The 14,960-nt window shown below is 45.9% G+C and overlaps 1 protein-coding gene across 1 annotated transcript in view; it reads left to right on the top strand.

Moving 5' to 3' along the window:
• Positions 1-14,960, top strand: part of LAMB1 (laminin subunit beta 1) — a 70,235-nt gene that overhangs the window by 30,503 nt on the left and 24,772 nt on the right. Inside the window, exons 14-24 of the mRNA XM_012746023.3 lie at positions 3,353-3,488; positions 4,751-4,909; positions 5,755-5,882; positions 6,103-6,226; positions 6,984-7,188; positions 7,831-7,974; positions 8,185-8,416; positions 11,161-11,324; positions 12,323-12,547; positions 13,550-13,764; positions 14,461-14,557. Coding sequence (XP_012601477.2) covers positions 3,353-3,488; positions 4,751-4,909; positions 5,755-5,882; positions 6,103-6,226; positions 6,984-7,188; positions 7,831-7,974; positions 8,185-8,416; positions 11,161-11,324; positions 12,323-12,547; positions 13,550-13,764; positions 14,461-14,557 — 1,829 coding nt within the window. The remainder of the gene's footprint in view (positions 1-3,352; positions 3,489-4,750; positions 4,910-5,754; positions 5,883-6,102; positions 6,227-6,983; positions 7,189-7,830; positions 7,975-8,184; positions 8,417-11,160; positions 11,325-12,322; positions 12,548-13,549; positions 13,765-14,460; positions 14,558-14,960) is intronic.

The following is a 14,960-nucleotide window of genomic DNA, read 5'->3' as shown; positions in this document are numbered from 1 at the left end:
ACTGTTTTTGGTGTCCATTTCTCTTTTTCCGTATCCCTTAGCCAGAAATAATATCAAAGAAGTAAGAATTTATTCAGAAGAAAGTTGACAGTGGACTAAAATGTGGGGGTACCTGCAGTAGGAAGCACGCTGCCAGGGCCAGTGTTTGCTCAGTAAATATTTGTCGAAGAAGTCTGAGGAGTGTGGCTCGTAGGAAAGCAAAGGGCAGGCACCAGAAAGAGAAGCGATTGTTTTCAGAGGATGAGTTGTGGAGGCTGCAGAGAGCCAGGCAGAGGCATGGTGATTTGATAGAGAGTAAGGGAAGAAACAACTGGGTTTCTGTGAAGGGATGAAAGCAGTGCTGCAGGAGGCGGGCTGGGCAGTGGTCAGCAGGATGGACTGGCGGGGGCTGGGGAGAGAGTTTGGGAGGAGGTTTGGGAGGTTGCTACAGTAACAGGTATGGGGGTGATGACTTCCTGGACTGAGATTGTGGCAGTAACAATAGGAGGAAGCCACTAAGTTGAGAAACATTTTGAAATAAGACTTGAATATTGGGTTAAAGGAAAGAGGAGGTCATGTCTCACCTATACCGTGAGAAGAATTTTAAGTCTGCTGACAGAAATAGCAGAGCTGAAGATTAGAAGTCAGTGTGAGAGGTGACGAGCAGTTTGGGGCAAGGTGGAGTAGAAATAACAGCCGGGCAGTCCATGGACATGTCCTGGTGATAGCTGGGAATGTAGAACCAGAGCACAGCTGACGACTGGGCGCTGCAAGGTACGGTGCTGTAGAGGTGTAGGCATAGTAGAGCCATGAAGGAGTCAGGATTGAATCGGAGCCATGCCCATCAGTGACGACCACTCAAGTCTGTGGACACACACCTTGTGATGGGCAGGGCTGATGTTAAGGGAATGTGCGCGTGATCAGGCTCTCATGGAGCTCCCTGTTTAGAATTGCATCTGCCCAATATTTTTATTCTCACCTGCATTTATTTGCTTATTCCCTAATGAATGCAAGTGAAGGATCTAGGTGTTTTCCTCTCCTGTGCTTCATGTTTTGGACATTTGTTTCCTCAGTAAACATCTGCTGGGGGAACAAGAAAGATTTGCTTTTGTCTACATGATGTAATGTCTCATGCCTGAATTTCGGAAAATGGCTTTTGTTGGTGGACTGTGCCAAAAGAGGGCTAGGTCCTGATCGGAACAAGCCTTCCTCTCCTGGGAATTGGCTATGGGATGTTAAGAATTCCTATTCCTATAGAATAATGACATGATGGACAGGAAGAGGACTTCAGCTGGACTGTGACAGGGCCGTTTGGGACATTTTTAGTAAACCTCTGAGTGTTAAGTCTTCCTGTAAGTTGCAACTTGCTTTAGGTGCTTGATTTAAAACAAACTTTGGGATGAGGGGAAAAATAACTCTGGGAATGAGTTTGAAGTAACAATTCCAAACCTCAGCTTGTCTTTTAATGAAGCAAAAATGGACGCATGTAATTAATTCCAGTTTTAGTTTGTGTACAAAATCATACTAAAGAAAAAGAGATATAAGCTGACAACAAAATGAAGACATTACAGGTTATCCAGAGGCCTTTATTACCTCAAACAGTAATGATTAATTTTATAAAATAGTTTATTTCTACATTAAAGCTCTTATTTTTCTTTTTGCTATTTTTTACTCATAACACATATCCTTCATGCATTTATTCATTGAACCCGGTGTGCAGAGCGTCAGGTTCAGGGTAGGGCAGGACACGGTGGGGCGACGGAGGTGAGTCAGGCACAGTTCGGGCACTGGAGGAGTGTATAGTCTAGTAGGGTTTTGATGTATCTGTCAATAATTATGCTACAAGGGAGAAAGCAATAAATGTCTTAAGAATAATACAGATAAGAAACAACTGAGACCTCAGAATGTGCCACTTGAGAATGGTAGAGGACAGGAAGTGAACAGGGCTTCATGAGAAGGGTACAAGTCGAGCTAGGCTTTGCAAAATAAGTACGATGTGAAGACCCAGTGTCTCAACTTTAATGAGCATCTTTTATGCGACAAGGCTTTTTGTAGATGCTGGGAATACAGGAGACATTGATTCTCCCTCAGGGAGGTGTGGCATGGAGGGGAAAGGAGCTTTTTTTTATGGGGTGGGGGGTGGTGCTCAGGAAATGCCACAGCAGGGGTCGTTTGTGAGCTGAATATTGGAAGAAGTGGATCTCTGGGGTGTGTAAGGGAGAAGGGCACTCTAGGCCGCAGGAACAACACAAGCCAAAGGGAAGGAGTCAAGAATCGCCCTAGTGCATTTGAGAAACTGCACGGAATTCGAGTGGTTGGAGAGGTCTGGGAGAGACAAGGCTGGGAAGGTGGAGAAGGGCCCTGTGCACTTCCCCAAGGCCATTGTGCCAGGAAGTGAGATGGTTGCTGCATCTTTAGGAAGGTCACCTGGGTAACCTGTGCAGAGGGTCACAGTCTGGGTTGGGAAATTGCAAGACTGGTGACAAGAATACAATGAGAAGACTATTACTGCTTTGACTGTGAGTGAGAGAGAGGTAAGATATAGCATAGCCAGTGGAAAGGGGGAAGAGATACACAATAATGTAGAGGTGACATCACAGAATCTGGCTCCTGATGGGGTGTGAAGGAAGAATCCAGAGAATAACTGTTAAGTTTCTGACTTGGTTGGCTCAGTGGGTGGTGGTGCCTTCACCCCATTAGGGAATATGCGTCTGGGACAGCTGAGTTGGACATGTCCTTCAGGGAGCTGGATATTTGAACCTAAGACCCAGGAAAAGGGTTGCAGTTGGAAGTAAAACAAAAGGTATATAAGATGCAAAGCAAGAAAATTTGTGATGTCTACAGAAAAACATCAATGTGGTGTGAGTGGAGTGTAAGCGAAGAGAGGACAAGCAGGGTAAAACTGGAAAGATCAGGTCTCAGAGAGGTTTCCTTGTCATGCATTGGAGTTTGGGGTTGCAGTTGACTTTTGAACAACATGAGTTTGAACTGCATGGGCCTGCTTATACATGTTTTCCAACCAAATGTGGATTGAAAATGCAATATTTGCAGGATTCTGCAGGATTGAAAACCCACCTGTACAGAGGGTTGACTTTCATATATGCCGGTTCTACAGGATCAACTGCAGGACTTGAGTATACTTGGATTTTGGTCTACATGGGGGTCTTGGAACCCCAATCCCTTTGCATATACCAAGGGACAACTATAATTTATAGGCACTAGTTTTTCCATATTTATTTTCTGAAAGAAGTAAGAAAATGCCACACAGATATTTTGTGCCACCTAACATTTAATGGCAGACATAGAGCTGCTTCCAGTGGGCCGACTGGTGTGTTATGGTGACTGCAGCTCACCCGGCCCCTCTTCCTTCCAGCTGCTCTGCCGAGTCAGGCCAGTGCTCGTGTCGGCCCCACATGATTGGACGGCAGTGCAATGAAGTGGAATCTGGTTACTACTTCACCACCTTGGATCACTACCTCTACGAAGCAGAAGAAGCTAACCTGGGGCCTGTGAGTAGGTGGGGGGTGCTTGGCAGGTTGGTAAAGCAGCACTCTGGGGGTCTGTAATGGCATATGCATGTTTTGTAAAGAGGCCTTTCGGAAGCATTCTTGCAGCTTTTGTCAGTGAGCACAAATTAAGGATCAGGGTCATGCCTTCTTGAAAAAAGTCATTTTTTCAGTAAATCTATAACTCAACAAATAGACTTGGGAGCATTCACTTAATAAATAAAGCTTTCAGTTGGTTTAAGAAATTTGTCTCTGTTTCCCTGGTCACCTAGTGGTTAGGAAAAAAAGAAAAGAAATTTGTCTTTACAAGAAAAAACTTTCTTCTCTCTACTTGTGCTCCAAAGTTACTGTTGATCTAACATGGTAAATACTCAGGCAAGAATACTGTTTCACTTATCATCCCAGAGTTGGGTGACTTGAATAGTATGTGTGGCACTTCAGTTGGGGTGGCTGAAACAGCCGGAGGCTGGCTGGGCGCACATGTGCACATGACCTCGCCTAGCAGCTATCTTGAGCTTCCTTACAGCATGGTGGAGTCTGGATAGTGAGACTTCCTTCCGGCCTCTGGCTTCCAAGGAGGAGGAAATGGAAGCTGCCTGGTCTCTTAAAGCCTGGGCACAGAAGTCCCAGAATGTCATTTCCTCACATTCTGTAGATCACAAGGCCAGCCCACATTGCTGGAGAGGATAGCATAGGTTTTACCTCTCAATGGGTAAAGCTGCACACAGATATATACAGGGAATGTAGGAACTAATGGCTGCTCTTTAGAGATGACCAACCACAGATATGGTATAATAATCCTGTGAGCAATTAATCAGAATTAACTCATCAGTAGTGAACATTCATTATCATATCAAGTTTCTTTGCTTGTACTTGGAGCCTAAAACTAATGCCAATGAGAAAGACAGAGATAAATCCACTGGATATTGGACTAGCCTTGTAGAGACTCTGGGAAGTACTTCCTCACTCCTAGCCTTGCTTGTAATAGCACTTAGCATGTTCTCTTTCCTTCTTTTATGCTTATTCTCTTGGTTATATTGCATAGGTATATCCCAAGCCTTTGAGTCCCATCTGCAGTGTCCTAAGACTACTCCAACCTCAAAACTAAAAAGCAACTAATTTCCTGTTTTATCAAAAAGTTTTTACAATCTATTGGGAAAATGTGACTGTAAAAAATAGATATGATAGCCACAGTTCTTTGGGTGACTTTGACTGTGATTGAATTCCATTTCAAACAAAGCATAACTCCTGTTCCTCGCCCTCAGGGGGTCAGCATAGTGGAGCGGCAGTACATCCAGGACCGGACGCCCTCCTGGACCGGGGCCGGCTTTGTCCGAGTGCCCGAAGGGGCGTATCTGGAGTTTTTCATTGACAACATACCATATTCCATGGAGTATGACATCCTAATTCGCTATGAGCCACAGGTAAAAAAAAAAAAAAAGCCCTCAGTGGACTGGTGAAGGAAGGAGGGGAGGGGAGTATTTCTAACAAGTCCTGAATATTTTTGTGAAGTGTGAAGGTTACATTGGAACAGATCAGCCTCTGGCTTTCTAACCTCTGTGGAACTTAAAATGTAACTTTTTCTTCTCAAGTCCAGTTTCTCAATATTAAGTGATCTCTTGTTGCTGGGGACTGTGTGGTGATGAGAATGTAACATATCTGGCTGCCTAGGGACAGACACAGAGCCCTCAATGTAAGGAGAGGCTGAAGGTGACAGCGGAACAGCAGAGAAAAAAATGTTCACACTCGCCGGGCCAAGCCAGGGGCTACCAGTGTTTTGTAGAGAATCATAGCCAGGCCTTAAAGCACGGATGGGGTTGTGAGAGACTAGCACGAAAGGAAGTGAGGAATAGTGTGAGCAGAGGAGAGAGTTTTTTGAGAATCGTTCCACAGAGCTAGACAAGGGATATGGTAGGGGATGCTGTTAGCAGAAAGGCTAGGACCAGGAAAGGAATTTGGGCTCTATTCACAGGAGGCTATTGGAAGATTTTGAGCAGGGCCCTGTCATCATCCAAGCGGCTTTAACGTGGACTGGAGGGGACATTGGGAAGAGGCAGAGAGAGCAGTCGCGAGGTGTTTCAGCGTCCGGGGAAGAGGGGATTGGGGCTGTGATGGGGCCAGCAGCAGAGGACGTGGTAAAGAGGGAAGGGAAAGGTGGCTGTGTGTTTTCCATTTTAGCTTGGCATAGGACGGATTCGCAGAGCTCTTTATAAACAGGCAGGCGGCTGCGGGCTAATGCAGGCGGTCCTTTGGTTGTTTCTTATGCTAGCTACCTGACCACTGGGAAAAAGCTGTCGTCACGGTGCAGCGGCCTGGGAAGATTCCAACCAGCAGCCGATGTGGCAATACCGTTCCCAACGATGACAACCAGGTGGTGTCGTTATCGCCAGGCTCGAGGTCAGTGTGACACTGGTTTGCAGCTCAACACAACTAATGCAGACTAGTATTTTTGTGGCATCTTGTGAGCTGTCGAGTTACCATTTCAGAGCCAGACATTGACTGTTGCTTTCCTTCCTTTGCAGTTGTCACCGTAGAGCTTTTGCTTTTCATTTTAATTCTTTTGGATGCCGAAAAGCTGACTTTTGTTGTCTTGTTTCTCTCTTGTTTGGGGGGGCAGATATGTCGTCCTTCCCCGCCCAGTGTGCTTCGAGAAGGGTGTGAACTACACGGTGCGGTTGGAGCTGCCCCAGTACAGCTCCTCGGACAGCGACGTGGAGAGCCCCTACACGCTCATCGACTCTGTAAGTGAGAGGTCACTTCCGGCACGTGCGCGAGAGCCTGGGCAGAAAGCATCCCACTGCTTCCTGGGGTGTATTGTCGAGGGGTAAATGCCCAGCAGTGAGGCAGAATCATTCTTTCTTGCCTCTGAGGTTACTCATACTCCACCCTGTGAAAACGATGTATTCAAGCTGCTTCCCATATAAATGCCTTAAAAAAATTAACTTTTCTTTTTTCTTTTTTTTGAGACAGAGTCTCACTCTGTTGCCCAGGCTAGAGTGAGTGCCATGGTGTCAGCCTAGCTCACAGCAACCTCAAACTCCTGGGCTCAAGCCTCCTGCCTCAGCCTCCAGAGTAGCTGGAACTACAGGCATGCACCACCATGCCTGGCTAATTTTTTCTATATATTTTTAGTTGGCCAATTAATTTCTTTCTATTTATAGTAAAGACGGGGTCTCGCTCTTGCTCAGGCTGGTTTCGAACTCCTGACCTTGAGCGATCCGCCCGCCTCGGCCTCCCAGAGAGCTAGGATTACAGGCGTGAGCCACCGCGCCCGGCCAAAAATTAGCTTTTCAAAAACCATCAAGCTAAATAACGTATATCTAAACTTTTCCTGACCAGAGTATTTAAGAATGGGAGTGTTTTCACTTTCTTTAATGAGCTTCACTCTTCCTGTTCAAAAGTCAAAGCAGCATTTCGGGCATCTGTGTGTTTACTGGCTGTAGCCGATGACATGAGGCGCCACCGTAAGGCCGTCTGGCTGTTCTCATTTCTTTGCAGCTCGTTCTCATGCCGCACTGCAAATCACTGGACATCTTCACCGTGGGAGGCTCGGGAGACGGAGTGGTCACCAACAGTGCCTGGGAGACCTTTCAGAGATACCGGTGTCTGGAGAACAGCAGAAGCGTTGTGAAAACGCCGATGACAGATGTTTGCAGGAACATAATCTTTAGCATTTCTGCCCTGTTACACCAGACGGCCCTGGGTAGGTATCGCTCAGCAGCTGCGGCAGCTGCCGCTCCCGGCTCTCGGAGTACACTTGGCGCGCCGGGTGCATTGGAGCCCGTGCCCTGTAGTGCTGTGTAGACGGCACTTAGGACATAGCATCTCAACTACAGCGTGTCTTTATTTTTTTTAAGTAATATTTTAGTGATAAAACACCATTGAAGATGGAATCTATAATCAAGAAATGCATCAATTACAGGGGACTAGGGAAAAAGTCCGTGAGGATATAGTGTTTCTGTAGGCAGGGTGGGGAGATGGGATGGAATCAGAGAAGCATCAAATAACTGAAATTTATGTTGTTCTCTTTGAAAGGTCAGACCAGCCCTCAAGGTCACTGGGCTTTGGTCTAATGTCCTGTGACATTTGAGCTTTGAAGGCCAGGGGAGAAAACCTTAATGACCTCCTGCTTTAAAAAACTTCTTTGATCTGCCAGATCTGCCTGCTCTTTCTTCCCTTCCACTCCTCGTGGGGATGACACTGTTTCAAGCTGGAATTCTGAATAAGCCAAAGTAGCAAGGGACAGAGGATCAGGGAGAGCCCGAGGAAAGGGAACGGACCAGTTCAGAGACAGGTGTGCCGTGCTGCTCTGTGTCACAAGTTCTGGTCTCTTTTTACCCTGCAGCTTGTGAATGTGACCCTCAGGGTTCGTTGAGTTCCGTGTGTGACCCTAACGGAGGCCAGTGTCAGTGCCGGCCGAATGTGGTTGGAAGAACCTGCAACAGATGTGCACCTGGAACCTTTGGCTTCGGGCCCAGCGGATGCAAACGTAGGTTCCTCAGAGGCATTGTGATGTGTTCTTTCAGATTTACCGAGCCACCTGGCAGGGCTCTGTCGCTGCAAAGGCGATGCTTCACTCTGGGAGTGGCTCCCATGAGCCCACAAGCATTCTGAACTGGGGACAGGGTGCTTTTATAAAGGGGCATGGTTCCACCAAATGAGTTTCTCAGTGCAATGCTTTGGTTGCCTGTGTCTTTAGCTTGTGAGTGCAACCTGCAAGGATCTGTCAACGCCTTCTGCGATCCTGTCACTGGCCAGTGCCACTGTTTCCAGGGAGTGTACGCTCGGCAGTGTGACCGGTGTTTACCCGGGCACTGGGGCTTCCCGAGTTGCCAGCCCTGCCAGTGCAATGGCCACGCTGACGACTGCGACTCGGTGACAGGGGAGTGCTTGAGCTGCCAGGACTACACCATGGGTCATAACTGCGAAAGGTATGTGGACACTGCCTCTTGAAAGTAAGGAGAAAGGAGCTGGTCTTTGGCTGAGCAAGCAGCATCCTAGACAAACCACAGAATTCATTTCTACCAGGCTCCAGATGGCTCACTCATTTCTGATGACCTCAGTATTTTCTAGGAACTCGTTTATTTATCCAGTACGTATTTAGCTTGCATCTTCTCTGTGCCAGACACTGTCCTGGTGCTGGGGATACTGCAAAGACGAAACTGACTTGAATCTGTCCTCTTGGAGAATAACCCTAGGGTTTGTCATAGGTTCTGTATAGAAATTATCTCTCTGTCTCAGCATATTCTGGTCTAGGGTGAGAGTTGTGAAATGTTAATGCCTGATTTAGGTTAAAGTAGAAACCAAATCCAAATGGGATCATTTTACATTAGCTTTTAATAGCTTTGTTTTTCAAAACATTTTATGTAACTGCAGTTTCCAGGAGACTATATAAAATGTGCATAAGTAGATCTGTTCTCTAGTTAGCAAATGTCAACTGGATAACTATGTATGTAAAGCACTGCAGCAGGTACATAGTAATAGGACATAAGATGTCCCTCCAGTAACATTAATAGTCCAGCTCAGGAGATAAAAATAATCCATAGGAAAAAAGTTACATTCTGACTTATACTGTCCACGATTGGTTAAGAAATGCAGACATACTGTTAAAACCTGCCTTTTGGGGCTGGGGAGGGTAATAGCCTCCACCTTTCCATGTCAGTAAATTTTCTCTATCTTAATATCCATTCACCCTATCTGGGATTTTTGTTTTAAAAAGCCACTTGTGAAACATTTCAGCAAGTGCTTCAGTCAGTGCTGAAGTTGCTCGTCAGATGAAAGAAATTGTTAGTGAAAATTGAATATGTGATTAACTTATGGCATGAAGGAAGTAAACAACACATGGCTCTTGGTTCGATGTTAAAATAGCATTAAAATATTTGGAGGTCCCAGTGACTACTCCTTTGTATAAAAGTTGTCCCTTCCAAAAAAAAAAAAAAAAAAGTTGTCCCTTCCAACCATAAAGTTGTGTTGTAAAAAGATAACAAGAAAATGATTATACAAGAGTGAAAGGAAATTAATATATTGGTGTCATCTTTTATTTTCTGCCATGTTTTCCATTATTGTTCTTTCAAAGGGAGATGGAAAATATGTAAGACAGAAAGACAGATTAGAGTCAGGTCAGCAAGAAGAGAGTGGGGAGGGGAACGGAGGTAGACGACAAAGGTGGTTACCCACAGCGCTGACTTGAAATCAGACATGTCGTGGAATGTGCTGAAAAGAATATCCTGTGAGAATGGCTTGGTTGATATTTGTGACTGGCTTTGGATTTTATTTGTAAAGTGTTTTGATTTCTAACAGGAGAATGAGAAACAGTGTGGGGAAAAGGAAAGATTTCAACCCTAGGTTTGGATAGGAACACTTCATTAAAATATTTGAAGTTCTCCTATTCAGTTTGAGCCAATTTCTCATAATTCCAAGATGATCAGAGTTTCAATCCCATGAATTTAAAAGGAAACTCTGTGCTCAGATTATTCCTGAGGGGAGGCAAGAAATGAACACTCAAATTTCTATCATGACATATTTGGATTTGTTTCACCTAGAAAAGTCTCATAGAAACCTTCCCAGAAACCAGTGTACAAAATTGTTGTATCAGTGTAGGTTTCCCCAGCACATAATCAGGGAAGATGTTCTTGCATTATTTCTGTGTCTAGTTAATTTCCTGTGAACAGCTTTCCTCTTCTATTTTTTAATCCTTTCACCCATTTAAAAAACAATTTGCCTCCAAAAGCCATGAAAAACTGAAAATCGGAAAAAATTGGAAAATCCTTAGACTTGAGTTCCTAGCCCAATTTGGCTTCTAACTTACTTTATAACCTTGGGTGAGTTAGAGTATCCAGCTTTCTATAAGTGGAATAACTAGGTCTAATTATCTCCAAAGTTCCTTCAAGATCTTATAGGAAATAAAAAAATAACCTAATTACCATTCATCATGAGAAGCAGCATGACATGGTAAAAGAATTTATTGCTAAAAGTCAGGAGGCTTAAATTCAAACCCTGGCTTTTTATTTAATTGTGTGAGCTTTACATATCCTCTAACCTGCACGGGTTTGTTATCCAGTTTTACCAGCACTGAAGCTGATAGGGATGCTCTCCCGCCAGGTGGTTCTTGTGTCTGTGTCACCCAGATGGCTCCACACTTGGGCAGGGATGAGGGACGTTGCTTATTAACTCCCAAATCCAACAGGTCAGCCCCCATCAGCTTCAGTGCTGGTAAAACTGGATTGTAGGACACGGCTTGAGACCTGTGGCCACCGTGGGCCTGCTAACACACCGCCCCTCCCAGGCACAGGACAAGTAGAAGCCACCCGCACAAGGACAGACCGCTTCACGTAAGGGCACAGGCAGGCAGCTGGCAGACCGTGGAGTGCACCTGGGGACCTGTGGCTCATGAGGCCACGAGTCTCGCCCCAACACAGTGGTCCCTAGGTCAGTGAGGGACCTACCAAGTCAGAAACTCAGGGGGAGGAGCCCAGCAATCTGTTTGCACAAGCCCTCCAGGGGATTCTGAATGGAGCTCAAGTTTGAGAACCATTGCTCCATTGAAAAATCCTCCACATGGAATCATGAGGAATGGGGAAGAATATTCCCAAACAGAACAGTTTCTGAGACTTTTCTTGGAACAGGTTTCTGACAACTGTGAGTCATGGCTCCTTCTCTTTTGCCACCGATGCAGGTGCTTGGCTGGTTACTATGGCGACCCCATCATTGGGTCGGGAGATCACTGCCGCCCTTGCCCTTGCCCGGACGGTCCCGACAGCGGGCGCCAGTTTGCCGGGAGCTGTTACCAAGACCCTGTTACGTTACAGCTTGCGTGTGTGTGTGATCCTGGATACGTTGGTGAGTCTTGTAAAGACTTGGGAGGCAAAGAGGAAGCAAAGGATGTGTCTTTATGAGTTCATTGTTAGTGAGGAAAAGAGATGAAGAATGAGCCAGTTAAATTCACTTTTACAATTGCTTAATTAAAAGTTAAAGGAATATGAACTAGAAAAGATGCTCTTTTCCTGTTTGGCATGTGGGGTAGTCAATTCTTGAGTGTCTGATAATGTTATAACACAAAGCAGGATAGCAAGCTCATTTAAATCCATAAACTTTGTGAAACACTTTTCCATTATTAAAGAGAAAAAAGATTATATTTTACTTCTTCCAACTGCTAGCAAAAGTGTCTCCAAGCAGTCTAATGGTCCAGTGGTAGGCAGCAGAAAGACAAGGACTATCACCTGAGGAGCCACTAGATACCTGAATGTACTCCTCGCTGTTTATTGTACTCACATTATCTGTCAAGGCTCAGTGAATTTTAGCTAGTTGTGAAAATAAACTCCCTTTCATCTCATCCTTGAAGCCAGTGTTACAAATGCTAGTTATGCATAGTTCAGTAAATATTTTTTTGCACATAATTTCAGGATTTCTTAGGGAAATAAGTTATCACTAAGGATCCTATTTTTTAAGTTGCTCACAAAGGAGCCGTAATTTTTCAGTTTATATGATCTGTGGGTTACTGTTGTAACATCAAGCCATGCTTACCTTGTTTGCCATTTAGCTCCCAACCTGCCCCACCCCTGTGTACCCAGAAGCTAAAGCCCTCCGAGCTAGAACCCTTATGGAAACTGTCCGTGCCCCACCGCCGCCATGGCCTCCGAGGCAGCTGTGGTGGTGTTGGAGGCTACAGAATACTTCTTTCCCCCTGCAACTCGAAGCCTGCTCTTTCCCCTTCAGATATGATCCTCCCAGGCTCTGTAAATATTGCGGGAAGACGCTCCAGGCGGGAATGCCAGTGGGCTGGTGAGCTTTTCAATCAACCTGCTCAAAGTCTTGTGCTTGGTTTTGTCGGACGACAGGCTCCAGATGTGACGACTGCGCCTCCGGGTTCTTTGGCAATCCCTCGGTCGCTGGGGGGTCGTGTCAGCCGTGCCAGTGCCACCACAACATTGACACCACAGACCCGGAAGCCTGTGACAAGGACACCGGGCGGTGCCTCAAGTGCCTGTACCACACGGAAGGGGAGCACTGCCAGCTCTGCCGGTTCGGGTACTACGGGGACGCCCTCCGGCAGGACTGCCGAAGTAAGATGCCTGTTCCTCCTGCCCACCTTGTCAGGTTAGGGTGGTTCTGCCTTCTGCCGTAGCTGAAATTTTATCCTTTGAGCATCTCACTTGGGAAAACACTTGTTCGGAGAGGTAAAATTACACTTTCAACACAAGAAATATGAGAGACTGAATTTTTTTTTTCCCCTTTACATCCTCATTTTCTGGCAGAACTGCAGTCTCAAGATGTGGTTCAGTGCCTGGGAGAGAATTGAAAGGAAAAACTAGGTAGCTGTCACCATGATAAACACCGTCCAGTAGATATATTGATGTTACGTTATGACCGTGATCTTGCTGGTCAGATAGGACCTGGAGATCCTAAACACCCACTCTGGTCCCCACCTTTTCAGTGACATTGATGGAGCAGAGCCTTCCAGATTAAGGAAAAGAAAGAAGTAACATCTCTAAAACCTCTCTTTTAGACTCTCTATTTCTCTTATCAGGAGATCAGCCAGCATTTTCTCCTGCTGCAGCTGCGAAGCCCCCAGGCCCCTGGCTTTGTTTACACAAACATGCCTGGAATGTCAGGACCAGCAGGACTGGATCCCTCAAAGCCTTCCTAGCTTAAAAAGGGCTTCTACCTGTTATGTCCCATGTGTTCATTACTGCTCTTCCCTGCCAAAAGCTTGAAATTATTAGATATCTCAATTCCCACTGGCATATTTTTTTATTTTCATTTCTCCAATTATAGAATGATTCACCGGCAGCTTGTTAAATCTGTGTATTTTGAACATACTTTTTTAGGCAAAATGCATCATTGTGCACATCTGCCTGGGAAATGTCAGAACTGTATAGGACATCATAAGGAATTCTAAAAAACAATAATTTAGATTTGTATTTTAATCACCTCCATCTCTTTTTGCACTTCAATGTCAAGATCTCGAGAGGGAAAATCTTGTCCATTTTAGACGTAGCTAACTTCTGCATGCCTGTGTATTTGTGAATGTGACAATCAGGAAATACAACGATGTTCTTTTTCAGAGTGTGTCTGCAATTACCTGGGCACGGTGCAGGAGCATTGCAACAGCTCTGACTGCCAGTGTGACAAAGCTACTGGGCAGTGCCTGTGTCTTCCTAATGTGATTGGGCAGAACTGTGACCGCTGTGCGCCCAATACCTGGCAGCTGGCCAGTGGCACTGGATGTGACCCATGCAACTGCAACACTGATCATTCCTTTGGGCCTTCTTGTAATGAGGTGAGGGGGTGTCGCAGCGGCGATGTCTTTATGAGCCCAGGTGACAGCTAGCTTATTCAGCAGCCTTGCTCCAATTATAGCAAGGCACCAAGACACACAGCTTGGCAAGCAGCAGGGACTGGATATCAGCCCTCATTTATCCCCCCTGGCCGGGACTACATAACTATGAAGTCCCCACCTGACGCATCCACAGCATTTCGGTGTAGAACCCCAACTATGGATGCAGACTCACGTAAGAACGGACGAGGGTGAGCCATTTCTCTTCAGTACCTGGCTGCCGATCAGACGTTTTCTTAGCTGCCATGCTTGAAAGGTACCAAATAGCCATAGCCAGCATTGTAAAAACTGCCATTGTTTCCTGACACCCACTAAGAATGGCATACTCCCTAAGTCAGATGAGTCACATGTGGCCTAGGATGGTTATTGATCTGTGAGGATAACAGGAAGAAAACATGCAAATAAAGTGTCGTGCGCCGTGAACCTGTCCAGACCCTGCTGCAGAAGGGCAGCCGGGAGATGCCGGCATGGCGCTCGCAGCACCTGCGATCAGAGTGAGAATCCCTTTTCCTAGTCAGCACGTGGAAGCTTTCACAGGCAGACAGTGCAGTGCCGCTTCTAATTGGCAGCTAGGGGGAAAAATGACAACCGGCTTCTGCCCTGAAGCCCGCTTGACCGAGCTCTGTGTTCTGGCCGCAGTTCACGGGGCAGTGCCAGTGCATGCCTGGGTTCGGAGGCCGCACCTGCAGCGAGTGCCAGGAGCTCTTCTGGGGAGACCCCGACGTGGAGTGCCGAGGTGAGCTTGGGCATTCCTGTATTGGCATTTGGTCAGGGTGGGGGCTCGGAGGTCTGTAAGGGCCTTCTGCAAATGCTAAAGTACACTACAGATTAATTTGTCTATTAAAAAAACTATGTTTAACTACAAAAGAAATTAAGGTTGATTGTTTAAAAACATATATAACAAATGTAGCCCTGCAGGTAAGTATAGGCAGTAAGAGTGGATGTGCTCACTCTTCCGGCCCCACACCCCAGGGTGCACATACGTGCACAAACACACACACACACACACACACACACACACACACACACATACACACACACACACAGGACAGCCACACATAGAGCTGCTTTTTGTTAATGCTTTTAACCAAAATGGGACTATATGAACCGAGTATTTGTGCCAAGTCATTTTTCCCCCT

This window comes from Microcebus murinus, chromosome 9, assembly GCF_040939455.1.
Source record: "Microcebus murinus isolate Inina chromosome 9, M.murinus_Inina_mat1.0, whole genome shotgun sequence".
Lineage (NCBI taxonomy): Eukaryota > Metazoa > Chordata > Mammalia > Primates > Cheirogaleidae > Microcebus > Microcebus murinus.
The sequence above is the reverse complement of the archived record's forward strand: the minus strand, read 5'-3'. Positions and strand labels throughout refer to the sequence as shown.